This window comes from Dipodomys spectabilis, unplaced genomic scaffold (assembly GCF_019054845.1).
Source record: "Dipodomys spectabilis isolate Male_0828 unplaced genomic scaffold, ASM1905484v1 ptg000230l, whole genome shotgun sequence".
NCBI lineage: Eukaryota > Metazoa > Chordata > Mammalia > Rodentia > Heteromyidae > Dipodomys > Dipodomys spectabilis.
Window position 1 is genome coordinate 3,225,934 of NW_024870907.1, and position 13,180 is coordinate 3,239,113.

The window sequence follows — 13,180 nt, forward strand, 5'->3', positions numbered from 1 at the left end:
CCAGCTGTGCAGAAAGGGCAAGGCTGCCTGCTGCTCAGGCAAACACAGTGTGCTGGTGAGAGGCTCCTCCCAGCCTTGAAAACATCTGGGAAAAATCCAACATGCCTCAAGTCTGGTCTTTCTCCAAGGATACTCTTTTCACCTGGTGTGGGTACATTCAGAGGGCTGTGACACAGTGGAGGAGCACAGGTAGCAAGGCCTGGGACAGCGTCCTGTGGAGGATGACTCTAAAATGAGCCTTAGCACCACACAGGAAGGCAGCTGCCCAGCACACCTATGCCAGAAAAGGTGGAGACACACAATTATCAGAGCCATGGTCCCAGGAACTAGAATTCTGGGCAGGGAGGCACGGACTACAGGAAGCAGCAGGCAAGTGGGTCTCTCAGGAAGGCGGATTTAGAGAAGGGAGGACTCAGCTGGAAAACCTCTCCAGATTTTGCATTTACCTGGAAAAGAGTCCATGGGCACTCGCTGCTCGGGCTGCAGGCCGGCCTTCCATGGCTTGTTGGTTCATTTGTTTGGAAGGCTGCTCAAGCCAGGCACCAGTGGCTCATGCCTGTAATCCTAGCTACTCAGGAGGCTGAGATCTGAGGATCACAGTTTGAAGCCAGCCAGGGAAAGTCTATGAGACTTTTATCTCCAGTAAACAACTCAGAAAAAGCTAGACATGATGCTGTGGCTCAAGTGGTAGCACGCGTGAGCACAAAGAAGCTCAGAGTCAGTGCCCAGGCCCAGAGTTCAAGCCACAGGACAGGCAAAAAAAAAAAAAAGATTGCTCAAAAATTACAGAGATACAATACTTTATCCTGGGGGGTAATGGAGGGTGGTATGGGGTGAATTGAGATGGACTAAGGGAAGTCTTGGTCAAGTATAAAGCATGGAGGTGATCAAATCTGTACCTTCAAATTTGGTACGGGCTGAAAGGTGTTCAGCAGCTAAACTATGAAGGAACAAAGGGCATTGGGGAACCTTTATGACTGTGCCACACACTTGTGACTACTGATGGCACCATTATGACTTTCACACACTTGTGACTACTGATGGCACGCACCTGTGCCACATACCTTTGACCATTCATATATCACTATCCTTTGTGGTAGACTTCTCTGGTTCCTTCCTTCCTTCCTTTCCTTCTTCCTCCCTCTCCTCCTCCTCTTCCTCGTTCCCTCCCCTCCTTCCTTATTCTTCTTGTACTAGTCCTGAGCCAGAATTCAGGGCCTGGGCGCTGTCCCTGACCTTTACAGCTCATAGCTGGCGCTCTGCTACTTGAGCTACAGTTCTACTTCTGGCTTTTTGGTTGTTTATTGGAGACAAGAGTCTCATGGACTTTTCTGCCCATGCTGGCTTCAAACTGTGATCCTTGATCTCAGCCTCCTCAGCAATGAGGATTCCAGCCTAAGTCACTGTGCCTGAGTCTCAGGCAGGGCCATCCAGGGAGCTTCCCAAGGTTCTAGGACTAGGGTACAGACTTGACTTCAAAGCCCATCCATTCCTATCCCACACCAAGGGCCTAACACAGATCTTAAATAGAAAGCCTTGAGATGAAAGGATTCATAAATGCTTTGTGTTTTCTGTACTACAATTAACAAAGCAGAATTAATACTAAAGCAGCACGCGCAGAAACAGCATATTCTGGAGCTTCAATAAAGAGCACATTAAACAACTGAAGAAATATTCTCCTTTTGATGCCCTGTGTGTCTGGTCTACAGGAGGCAATTGCAATTCTATTATGTGAAGTTTCTCAAGCCGTAGTATGAAAACGGCATTGTTTGGGGGTTTTAAAAAAATTGCGAATAAAAATTTGTGGAGTTCTTTATTATTCAACCCTTAAGAGATGGGGAAACAGTAACATTTTTTATAGATTTACTAGGTTGGAGACTGCAGTGCCAAACACAAGGTTTATTGTCAAATAAAACACTGCTTTGTTTTTTGATTGCCTGTTTTAGAAGAGTGCTGCCTCTGTTCTATAATTGCACGCACAAAATTATTTAATTTGTTTTGTTTGGATCTTATTCTGGACATTTTCCCAGCCGGAAAGGATGTAAAAATTAAAACATCTATTATGTCTTTTTTTATTCTGAGGTAGGTTTATAAAGAGAAAAAAAGAAGACAAAATGTTCAAAAGAGTGGGAACTGATGTTTTTTAAGCCTCCTTGCTGTTAGCCTGGGCAGCCCCCTGTGCTATGGACACACCTTGTCTATCTCTGCTTTTTTTTTTGGGGGGGGGGGTCCGGTCATGGGGCCTGAACTCTGGGCCTGGGGGCTGTCCCTCAGCTCTTCAGCTCAAGGCGAGCATGCTACCACTTGAGCCACAGCGCCACTTCTGGCTTTTTTTTCCCTCCTGCTTATGTGGTACTGAGGAATCAAACCCAGGGCCTCATGCATGCAAGGCAAGTGCTCTACCACTGAGCCACCTCCCCAGCCCTATCTCTGCTTTCTTCCACAGTTATCCTACTGTCTTCACTGTGTGTGTATGTGTGTGTGTGTACATGCACGTGCATGCACACACATCCATACTAGAGCTTAAACTCAAGGCCTCATACTTTTGCTTAAGCTTTTCTTCTCTAGGCTGACACTCTACCACTTGAACCACATCTCCACTTCCATCTTTTTGCTTCTTAATTGGGAACCAGAGTCTCTCAGATTTGTTTGCCTGGGCTAGCTTCAAACTAAGATCCTCAGATCTCAGCCTCCTGAGTAGGTAGGATTACAGGTATGAGGCACCAGTGCCTGGCTGGTTTTCTACAGCTATCACATTAAATTCTCTCAAGCATAACAAATCATACTAAATAAAAGGTCTTATTATCTTTAAGTAGTTGTACAAAGGAAATACCATATAACAAAGCAAGTGATAGAGCATCACAGCCTTGAGTGGAAAAAGCCAAGTGAAAGTGAGAGGCCCTGAGTTCAAATTCCAGTAAGGGGGAGGGAGGGGGGAAGGGGGAGAGAGAGAGAGAGAGAGAGAGAGAGAGAGAGAGAATGTTATTTCCTATCCCCTGCCATACATACACACACACACACACACACACACAGAGCAACAATGGACTTGAAAAGAGAATAAAATTTCTGCCGTGACATCAGACAGGGGAGCCACAGTGGGCCCATGGATGAAGGAGTAAATCCTGGGTTGTTTGGTTCACCTCCAAACCTCAGGGTGAGTCAAGCAGACCTGTGAAATGGAAATGTGCAGCCGCCAAGCGTGATACCAATCAGGAAAGAAAGGCGACTAGTGAGGGGACGGTCAATAACCAATGTTCATATCTGCTGGCCGTAACACCCAAAATAGACAAGGAGCCCAAGAAACCAATGAGGAAATGCTCAATATCCCAGGCCATAAAGAAATGCAAATCAAAACACCTCTGAGATTCCATCTCATCTCAGTTAGATTGGTCAACATTGTGAATTTGAACAACAAATGTTAGTGGGGATGTGGGGAAAAAGGAATCCCATTGCACTGCTGTTAAGAATGTAAACTAGTACAACCACTCTGGACAGCAGTCTGGAGGTTCCTCAGAAAACTAAACATAGATCTTCCCTACGACCCAGCCATACCACTTGTGGGCATCTACCCAGAACATCACAAGCCTGGATACATCTGTGTTGCTGCACTATTCACAACAGCCAAGTTGTGGAAACAGCACAGATGCCCCACAATAGATGAACAGATCCAAAAAATGTGGTACTTATAAACAATGGAATTTTATACAATTATTAGAAAGAATAATATGATATTTGCAGGGAAATGGATGGATCTTGAATAAATCATGTTAAGTAAAGTATGTCAAGCTTAAAGTAAGTCAAGAAAAATGGCACATGGTTTCTTTTTCTCTCATAGGCAGAAGCTAAATGTAAGCTAGACCTGGGATATGAAAAATTATACAGGACTCTAGGCATTCACACACAGTGAGACCAAAGGAGGACCCTCTTAGGGGAAGAACACAAAGGTGCAATGCCTGTGTGTGTCTGAGTATATAAACATAATATTTATCAAAATGAACTCTAGGAAACAGAAAAAAAATCCACAGGCCTGATGACAGTACCCAACCCAGGATGCTCATGTCCCACTTTGGGGAATGTCCGGGGAGCCTCCTGGAACCCACCCACGTGCCCATCTCATTTGCCACCAGCCCCCAGGACTCACATCTGGTACTCCTCTTCCTTCATCTTCAGGCAGAAGGTCTCCAGGATTCGCCTCAGCTCCTGAGGGCGCACCCGGCCTGTGTTGTTGATGTCTATGAGCTGGAAGGCTTTGATAATCGTTTTCTTGTTCTTGTGAACCTACATTTAAAAAGGGATTCAGGAAAAGTCAAAAGATCCAGTGCGTGAAACCCAACTGGTCATTAAAAAAATGAAAAAGTTTTTTTGAACACTTCTTATAAAAATAAAATGTTTTCAAAGATTCACAGTGGCAGGCATTGCAAAATGACATGTCTTTGGGAGAAAAAAAAGGACACTTTACGTTTATTGAATGTTTTCAAGGCAATTTTCTCAGTAAATAGTCTTAGTTTGTTGGTTTTTTTTTTTTAAAATAAAACTCTAATGCAAAGCAGTAAGCCTCATGAACAACTCATTTCCTTTCAGGGCTACATAAAAAAATCTTTTTTGTTAATTGATGCTTCAAAACTACAGTTCTGGCATAGCTGGACTGGTACAATTTGTATTTTTCATAGCCATATGCAAACTATTTTTACCAGGAACTAGAAGATATGACTGTATATTTCAGTCCCTCTGAATTTTTAAAAAATATACCATGAGGAGTTTTATGGAGCTCTGCCCCAATTCAGCAAATAATGGCATGTGCACGGTGTCTGATGAGGCCTCTCAGAATCATAGAGGGTATGGACAGCCATCTCTTCTGTTCAGAGAAAGGGAGCTCTGGGTAGACCCCGTAAGCAGGCACCGAGCTATGTAAGCACGCACACACACATGCACACATGCACACACACACACATACACACACACTCACACACACGTTTCCCCATTTGTAGATCAGGAGATGGAGATTCAAGAGGCTTCATTTCAGTTCAATGGCATGACGCTGGCTCAACCTCATGTTTATGCTTTCCCTATGCTACTCTGTGGGAGGATGGGGAGGATGGGGAAGCACACACAGTTGGGGTGGTGGAGGTAATAGTCAAATAAGAGGCTCAGGGGGCAGCTAGTGGAGGCCTTCAGAGAAAAGAACAAACACTTCTGGACACAGGGACCTGATGCCTCTGTGGCTGGGTCCATGGTCAGCCTGCAGTGAGCTCCCTCCAGCGAGGACAGGAAAGCTCTGGGTAAGGCAGGCCAGGGGCTCGGTGGGTAGGGTGGGAAGTGAGGGCAAAGTCTGGATTCTGAGGAGAATCAGTGGTCCCAGGAGAAGTTCAGGGAGACCCATAGCAACAGGTGTGTCTCTCATCGGCACCACTCCCCTCCTCCCCACACTCTCAGAATGTACCCCTGGCTGTCTTGCACTCACTGATCCTGGCCTACCCAGCAAAGGAGCCTCTCTCACAGGTCCTCCAGAGGTCCTGAGCAGCCATGGGATGGTGGGGGGCTGGCCCCCATCTTGAGGCTGACCAAGGACAGTGTTCCTGTCAGTTGATGCGGGGAGCTCCCATCTCCACCTTCTGTCTCCACCCCGCCCTGCAGCAGCTCTGCAGACTTCAGCCCCTCCGGGCTGGACAGTGCCAGTCCCAGTCCCTCTGGACGCCTGATCTGACCCAGACACTGCCCCAGCTGGGTCCTCACTCCGGAGGCTGCTGCCCCCTGCCCAAACTCCATGCCTTGTTATGACAATAATAAGGTCATGATCACACTCAAGACACCCCACTTTCCTTTCCAGCTTACTCTAGGAGTGTCCCACGCAGCCTTCACCCACCTCACCCTTACTCTTCCCTTCCTCCTAACTGCCTATCCTATCCTTCCTCCCTGGGACTCTACCACTCTCCTCCTTCAGTTTCAAGTAAATCCAGTTCCACGTGGTCTGACGGTGCCAGAGACACATGCATCACTGCATGCTAGCCCTCCTCTACCATTGTCCACACACACACACACACACACACACACACACACACACACACACACACACCATCCATACAGCTGCCTTTAGTTTTTTCTGTTGGAACTAGGGATGGAACCTGGGGCCTTGGACATGCTAGGAAAGCATCTAGCACTGAGCCATGTTCACTGATAGATGGAACTGGACAGTAACTAGAACTAGAAACACTCTTCTCCCCCTCGACATCTACCTCCTAAAACACAAAATATTGGAGCTGCTCGTGATGTCAAGCTCAATGCATCATCTCCCTCCCCAAACACACCCTGCAGCTTTGAGATAGCCTGTGACCCAGGACCATATCAGCTATGGCCACATCTGCTGACACAGAGGCTGCTAAAACTGCAACTCCACCTTCGCACAAAGAGCCCCGTTCTCCCTGTTCCCATCCTTCCCCCGCTAACATGCAGCCACCCTGACTTCTACCCCTCCTCTCCTTCCTGTCTGATAACAAGGACCCTCGTGGCAAGGAGGGCATGCCTCTTTCTCTTCAGCCGGGCTGAAGGAGACTTGGTTGCCCTCCCCCAGGTTCCTGTTGGACGGTTGAGTTTGCCTTTCTGCTCCTTTCCTTTACTCGTAACCCTGATGCTTGAAATATGTGCCCACACTGCCTGCTTTACCCACTCTCCCAACTTCCAGCTTCTATTCCTCTCTGCTTTACAGGAAAAAGCAAACCAACTGAAAGACCATGTTCCTGGGCTCCCCAGCATTCACAGTCCATCTGCCTTCACACCCATGTGCTGTGACCCTGGTCCTGGTCCAAGGGAGAGACCTCTGTGACCCCACCTACAGCACATGGCTGGCCAAGGAGTTCTCTAGCCCCTCCCTTCCCCGCCACACCTCCCCTATCACACTGGGCTTGGAACAAAGCCTCCTTGCATCCTCCACTTAGTGAGCCTTGTGCCTGAGGCTCACACCAGTAACCTTACTGACTTGGGAGGCTGAGAATAGAAGGATCGCAGTTAGAGGACAGCTCTGGACGAAATGTTAGTCGGGTTCAGAGGCACAACTCCTGACATCCTAAACTGTTTGGAAGAGTAAGGTTGGGAGGATCATGGCTCAGGAACAGCACATGCACTGGCTTAGAAAAGGTGAGTTGGGAGAAGCTAAGCCTGCAGGGGGAGCAGCAGGGTCTGGTGTGGCTACAAAGCAGTGAAGACAAGGACACAGACAGGGAGTGGAGTCCGGCCAGGCAGCCCTGGAGGCCATCTGGAGGGGGTGGGCCGGTGGGAGCCCTGCAGGGCTTTGAATCAAGATGGGCTTAGACAGACAAGTGTTCAGGCAAGAATGCTTTGTGAGGTAAGGTGTGGCACTGGAAGGACACTGGTAGCCATGTGGGAGGGGAGGTGGTAAGTGAGACGGGGTAGATTCAGGAAATGTTCTCAGTCCGGACAGGGACAGGCTCTCTCAATAGGCTGGAGTTGTTGTGAGCAAAAAGGAATAGGTGGAATGGGTTTGCCTTCATCAAGGAGGAGACAGGGCGGGGAGCAGTTGGGTTTGGAAAATGAGAGGAAGTATGAGGCAGACATCAAATAGGTGATTGGATATTCTGGGACATTCTTCCTGGTACCTGCTGGTTCCTGTCCGCTCCTCATTTGGGTCTTAGCCCCAGATGTCACCTTATCAGTCAGACCTCCCCTGACCCCACAGAGAAACAGGATACCCACTGGCAGTGTCCCCGTCTCCAGAGGCCCCCCCCCCCACCAGCTAGCCAGGATCTTGTGTGGCCTCTCCCTCTACTTGAGCCCTTGGGGATCCTTGCTGGTCCCAGGGTCTAGGGCAGCATGGGGGTCAGTCATGGATTGTGGTCGGACCCCTCCTCAGCTCAGGACCAGCCCCGAATGGAAGCGTGATGACAGCAGTGTTCGTACCATTGCAGCCTGGTTGCATAGGCTCACAGGTTGACAAATGCCTATTGTGTGCAAGGCCCCAAACTAAGTACTCCAGAGCCACCACGCCCTCCCAGAGAGGGATCAGCAAGTGCCGGGGAGCAGGAGAGGTAGGCCAGGCTGTGTAAGTCCATCTTTTACTCCCCTACCTGGTCTAAAAGATGGAGCTCTAACCAGCAGCACTTGCACCCACAGCTGCAGAAAAACCTCAGCCCTTGTCGGCTGCCTAGGTCCTGTCTACCTCTTCTGGGAAAGTGGGGGTGGGGTGGGGAAGGACACATGTGATGTACCTCCTTTAAACCCCTGAGTACCCCATATGGGTCTACAAACCTGGCATGCAGGAACACCCCCCCACCCCCCGCCGCACCCCGTCAAGATACGCCTCCAAGTTTCCTATCACTTGTCAGATGGAAGTTTGGCACCATCCGAAGAAGGGCGCTACAGATGGCCAGGCTGATCAACAGCAGAGAAGTTAGGGCCCTGGTGCACGGGACTGGGCCAATGTGGCAGGGGAGGAGAAGGAGCTAAGGGCTCAGGGATGGTGACCAAGACGGCCACCCCCACCCCCCACCTCTGTTCCCCGGGCTCCAGCCACACTGAGCCACGGGGAACTCCTTCCTGCTTCTGAAAGCACAGATCATACATTTCTACTCTGGGCTTCTCTGCTGGACAGCTCCTGCCCTGCTCCACTTGGGCCTCCATCACAGGCGGCTTCCAGGGAGGGAGGCCTAGAGCACAGCTCACCCAAGGCACAGGGCCACATTTCTGGCAGTCCTTTCCAAACCCAGCGTGCTTCTCAATAAAGAAAATCTACTCCTGCCCTGAAGGTTGCCCCAGGAGACCTGCCTGAACAGGGCTGACCCCACTTCCTCACTATTTGGGGAGCAGTCAACATTTGCTTACCACCCAGCCTTGTACACCTGCAAGTGAAGAGTGGTTCTGACATTTTTAAATGGTTGGGGGAAAAATCAAAAAGAAGAACAGTATTTCGTGACAAGTGAGTTATGTGAATTTCAAATTTCAGGATCCATAAATAGATTCTATTGGCATACAGCCGCTCCCACTCATTTGCATATCGTCTGCGCTGATTTCCCCTAGCAGGGCTGAGTGGGTGGCTTGGGTAGAACCCTCCAGAACAAGACAAGAACAGTCCTCCTGGCCTCTCACTGGTCAGTCCTGGTCCAGTCCTGCACACAACTCCTCACTTGAAGCTAAGCAGGTGAGGCCTTTGGAGAAGCCCTAGAGACATGAAGAGTTTAAGAAAAAACCCAACGCAGAGCTAGTTAGCACTTGAAAGTGCACAAGTCAGGAATGGACTCCAGGCCCCTGCGGGAGGCCATATCTCCCCCCAGGAAGCTTTCCCATCCCCCTGTCCAAACTTCTCCTTCTCGACCCTCTCTCCAGGCCCTTGGAACCCAGGGTGGCAGACCTGGGTGGGGAGGGGAGGGCAGAAGGAGGAACCAAGCAACCTCACCAAGGGAGCCTCACCCACAGGAGGCAGGAGGAAAGCAAGCGTGGCTTCAAGACACCTTACCTGATGGTTAAAGCCCAATTGGATATAGTAAGACATGGAAGGGACTACTAAATTTTTTGAATCATTTTTTAAAATCAAAAGAAAGGAGAAATGGCGAGTTTGAATACCATGGGAGAATCCTTTGGTGAAATTACTATGTATGGAATAAATCAAACTATTCTTTTAAAGATTTAACTTATGAAAGGTAGAGTTGTAAAAGCTACCACAATAAGCAGAGACTACTTGTCCTTCAAGGAAACAAGGAGAGACCCACAGTTCCCTCCAGGCCAGTGCTCACCCCTGAAAGCACAGGATACCACTGGAGACCAGAGCCCACCTCAGGGCCACGCCTGGCGTGTGCGCCAGCCCCCTCCTCTGCGAGAAACCCGGAGGGCAGAGTGGTGCATGACACAGACGCTATTCCCAGCCCCACTGACTTCTCCAGTCATATGACTTCTTATCTGGAAAGTGGGAACAAGTAGGAGCACTGTTTTACACATTCTGAAGATGGTGGCACTATAGGAATTGCCAGCTTGGGCTCAGTGGCTGATGACAGACTTCCAAATCACCGAGTATCACACACACATGATGGGGAGTGGCAACCCCTTACCAGAACTACTCTCCCCAGCTCCATCTCTCAAAGATAAGGAGCCTAGGGAGGACAGGAGGTCTGACATAGGAAGGAGTCCATAGTCAGGAAGAGGACCTGGATCAATGAATAATTGTCAAGTGATGGATGGATGAATGGATGGATGCATGGATGGATACATGAATTGGTAGGCTGAACAGATGGAAGTTTGGATGGATGGATAAGGGGATGTACCTGTGTGAGTATATGAGTAGGTGGATAGATAGATGATATGTGGAGGGACTGGTGGCTAATGGAGGATGGAAGGAAGGATGGATGGATGGATGGATGGTGGGTAGGTGGGGCTGCTACATTCATAGGCAATAAGCTGCAATCTGCCACACAAATCTTTGCACAGGAAAGTAAGACACCTGTAAAGAAGGGACTCACTGGTCTATCTGCACCCTCCTGGGAGGGGAACTGGGGAATCAGAAGCATGTCCAAGCCAATCAAGAGAGGCCTCCTGCATCAGCCAGCTTAAGCCCCTAGTATTGGCATGGACAGGATGTATACGTTTCTCATGTATTAAGAAGACTTCCAAGAAGATAGAAAGCAGCAGAATGTGAGGGAAGGGGTGACATTGTCTAAAAAGAAATATAGTCTTTACCTGACTTATGTAACTGTAACCTCTCTGTATATCACCTTTATGATAATACATTTTTTTTTTTTGGGTCCAGTCGTGGGGCCTGAACTCTGGGCCTGGGCGCTGTCCCTCAGCTCTTCAGTTCAAGGCTAGCACTCTACCACTTGAGCCACAGCACCACTTCCGGCTTTTTTCTTTTTGCTTATGTGGTGCTGAGGAATCGAACCCAGGGCCTCAGGCATGCAAGGCAAGTGCTCTACCACTGAGCCACCTTCCCAGCCCTATGATAATACATTTTTTTAAAAAATATATACCAATAGTTGAAAGATAGCTTTACTGCTCCAAAGGGGCTGCTCACAGGTGAGGGGACCCTGGTGGCACAGGGAGAGGGGGGCGGGCTCCTGGGCATGGGGGCCAATGAGGTCCACCGGGGTTCAGATCAGAAACCATATAGTTCAGAGACCCTCAATGGGCCCTACCTGAGAGCAGCCTTTTCAGGCTGCCAGGGAAGTTACCAGATGTGGGAGGGATAGAATGATCCCTCTCCCACACTCTGGGGAGGGTGGCAGCAGAACAGGGGTGAGCAGGTGGAGTAAAGTGGAGGGGGTGGGCGCAGCGCTTAAGTGCTGAGCTGAGAGGATTCACACAGACCCGCCGGCATCGCAGACTGGTTTATACCTCCATGGGACAAGACACGGGGCCTGCTGCGGTTCCTCTACCTGCATGCAACAAGACAGGAGGCCTGCCAGCGGTCCTTCAGGGACGTGCAGATGAGACATGCTTCTGGAGGGCAGGGAGAGAAGGAAATGAATCTGCTTCATAGTTGTGCCCCACTGAGCTCAGTCAGCTCAATAAACTGCCTACCGTGGTGGGCCTTATTACTCTGCAGTTCTTTGTTTAAAATGCTTTTTTAAGGCACTTTGAGCTCCAGGAAGAAGTGCTGAAAACCCAAGAAATGCGACCACCCAGATCTCAAGGAGCCACAAAAGGGCCTCCGTGGTTCCTTCTTGGAGGCTCACGGCCACGCTCAGCCTCCCCTCCTGGGTCTGATGCAGCTTAGCCCCGCCCCAGCCGGCCCTCCTGGCTTTACCACGCTGCTTTCTGCTCAGCATCCCTCCCAGAGCTGCTCCCTCCTGCCTGATCCTGACAGAAGGAGGTCAGGAGCCACGGCCCCCACCACCTGCAGACCCAGCTCTGGGAAGGGGGCTTTTAACAGCCCCTCATCTTGGTTCAGCACCCACTGCTGTCAGTCTGGCACCTTTCTGTCATCACCACCAAACTCGTTTGAAATTTAAGAAAGAAAAAAAATTCAATGACACCATGCAAAAGGATTTCTCTTACAATAAACACATCAGTGCTCATTTTCCTTATTATTCTACTTTTGGCTATTTTGTATAAAATCTTTAATTAAAGTTTTTCTTTGAAATTGTCATTATCAACCCAGAAGAAAGAAAAGGGTGGGGGTGGGGGGAGAACAACACAGCTGTGCAGATACGAGGCACTATTCAGGACTAAATGAACTGGAACGCGATCAGTAGCTCGACTGTTATGCTCAGAGTTTTGGCTCTGTATTCTCAGTAGCAGTCTAACTTGTCACTTTATATCGACTCCATCTGTTTACACTCTGCAGAGTACTGGCCTCCTACAGTGAACGATTCCTATTTACCAGCTGGTAGAGAGAAGCCAAACCAGATAGGAAAAAATTAGACTACATTCAGAATCTCATAAACACAAACTTTCAATTCAGGGAGGGGAGGGAAGGGGCCGGGGAGGGTGTATGGAGTGGCGGCTGGGTGTGGCTCACCTTGAACAAAGCCTCGGCCACCCTTTCCAGGGCTAGCTTCAGCCCTCTGGCCACTTTAGAGCTCACCCCAATGGGCCAAAGGACTATGCAGTCATTTCCATGAACATATGCATATCCTGCTTCTACCCAAAACTGAACAAGCTCGCATAAAAAGACAGCCAAATCAGAGCAATGAAAATGGAGAAAACAGAGCAGACAAAAAAGAAAGAAGAAAACCACAAAGTCACCATAATGGAGCAAAAATCTAGTCTTGGGTCTCCCTGTAGCCAAAGTGAAGAAGGAAAGTTGCTGGTATATAATCCACAAGCCATGTATAAATTATGTTTAATTTTCATTTTTTAATGATTACATATAAGACAACTATTAATAAGAAACAACCTACTCAACTGATGCGATGCTGGAGCAGGCTAGGAAATATTTCCTTGCTTTCCTTTCTTTCTTGGTGCCCAGCCCACACCCATGGAATACTAGCTGTACCCCAGGTACAGGTCGAAAACCCTGGGATCTCACCAGCCTAGCCCCATCTCACTCACAGGGCAGAGCTCCACGCCAGGAGGGGCTGCCACCCCATCCAGCACACTTGCACACCACAAGCTCCGCTTGTACACTGCAGAAATGTGGCCTGTCTGGAGAAAAGGAAGAGAACCCAGCAGGAGAGCAGCAGTTTCAAGCTTCCTGCGCAGGCCAGTGCTGGGTGCTGCCCAGCCCAAAGCCAGTCAGAGA

The 13,180-nt window shown here is 49.2% G+C and overlaps 1 protein-coding gene across 1 annotated transcript in view; it reads right to left on the reverse strand.

Moving 5' to 3' along the window:
• The window catches only part of Efcab6 (EF-hand calcium binding domain 6), a 157,117-nt gene that overhangs the window by 118,258 nt on the left and 25,679 nt on the right, over nucleotides 1-13,180 (reverse strand). The window contains exon 5 of the mRNA XM_042697964.1: nucleotides 4,142-4,278. Within this exon, the coding sequence (XP_042553898.1) occupies nucleotides 4,142-4,278 (137 nt within the window). The remainder of the gene's footprint in view (nucleotides 1-4,141; nucleotides 4,279-13,180) is intronic.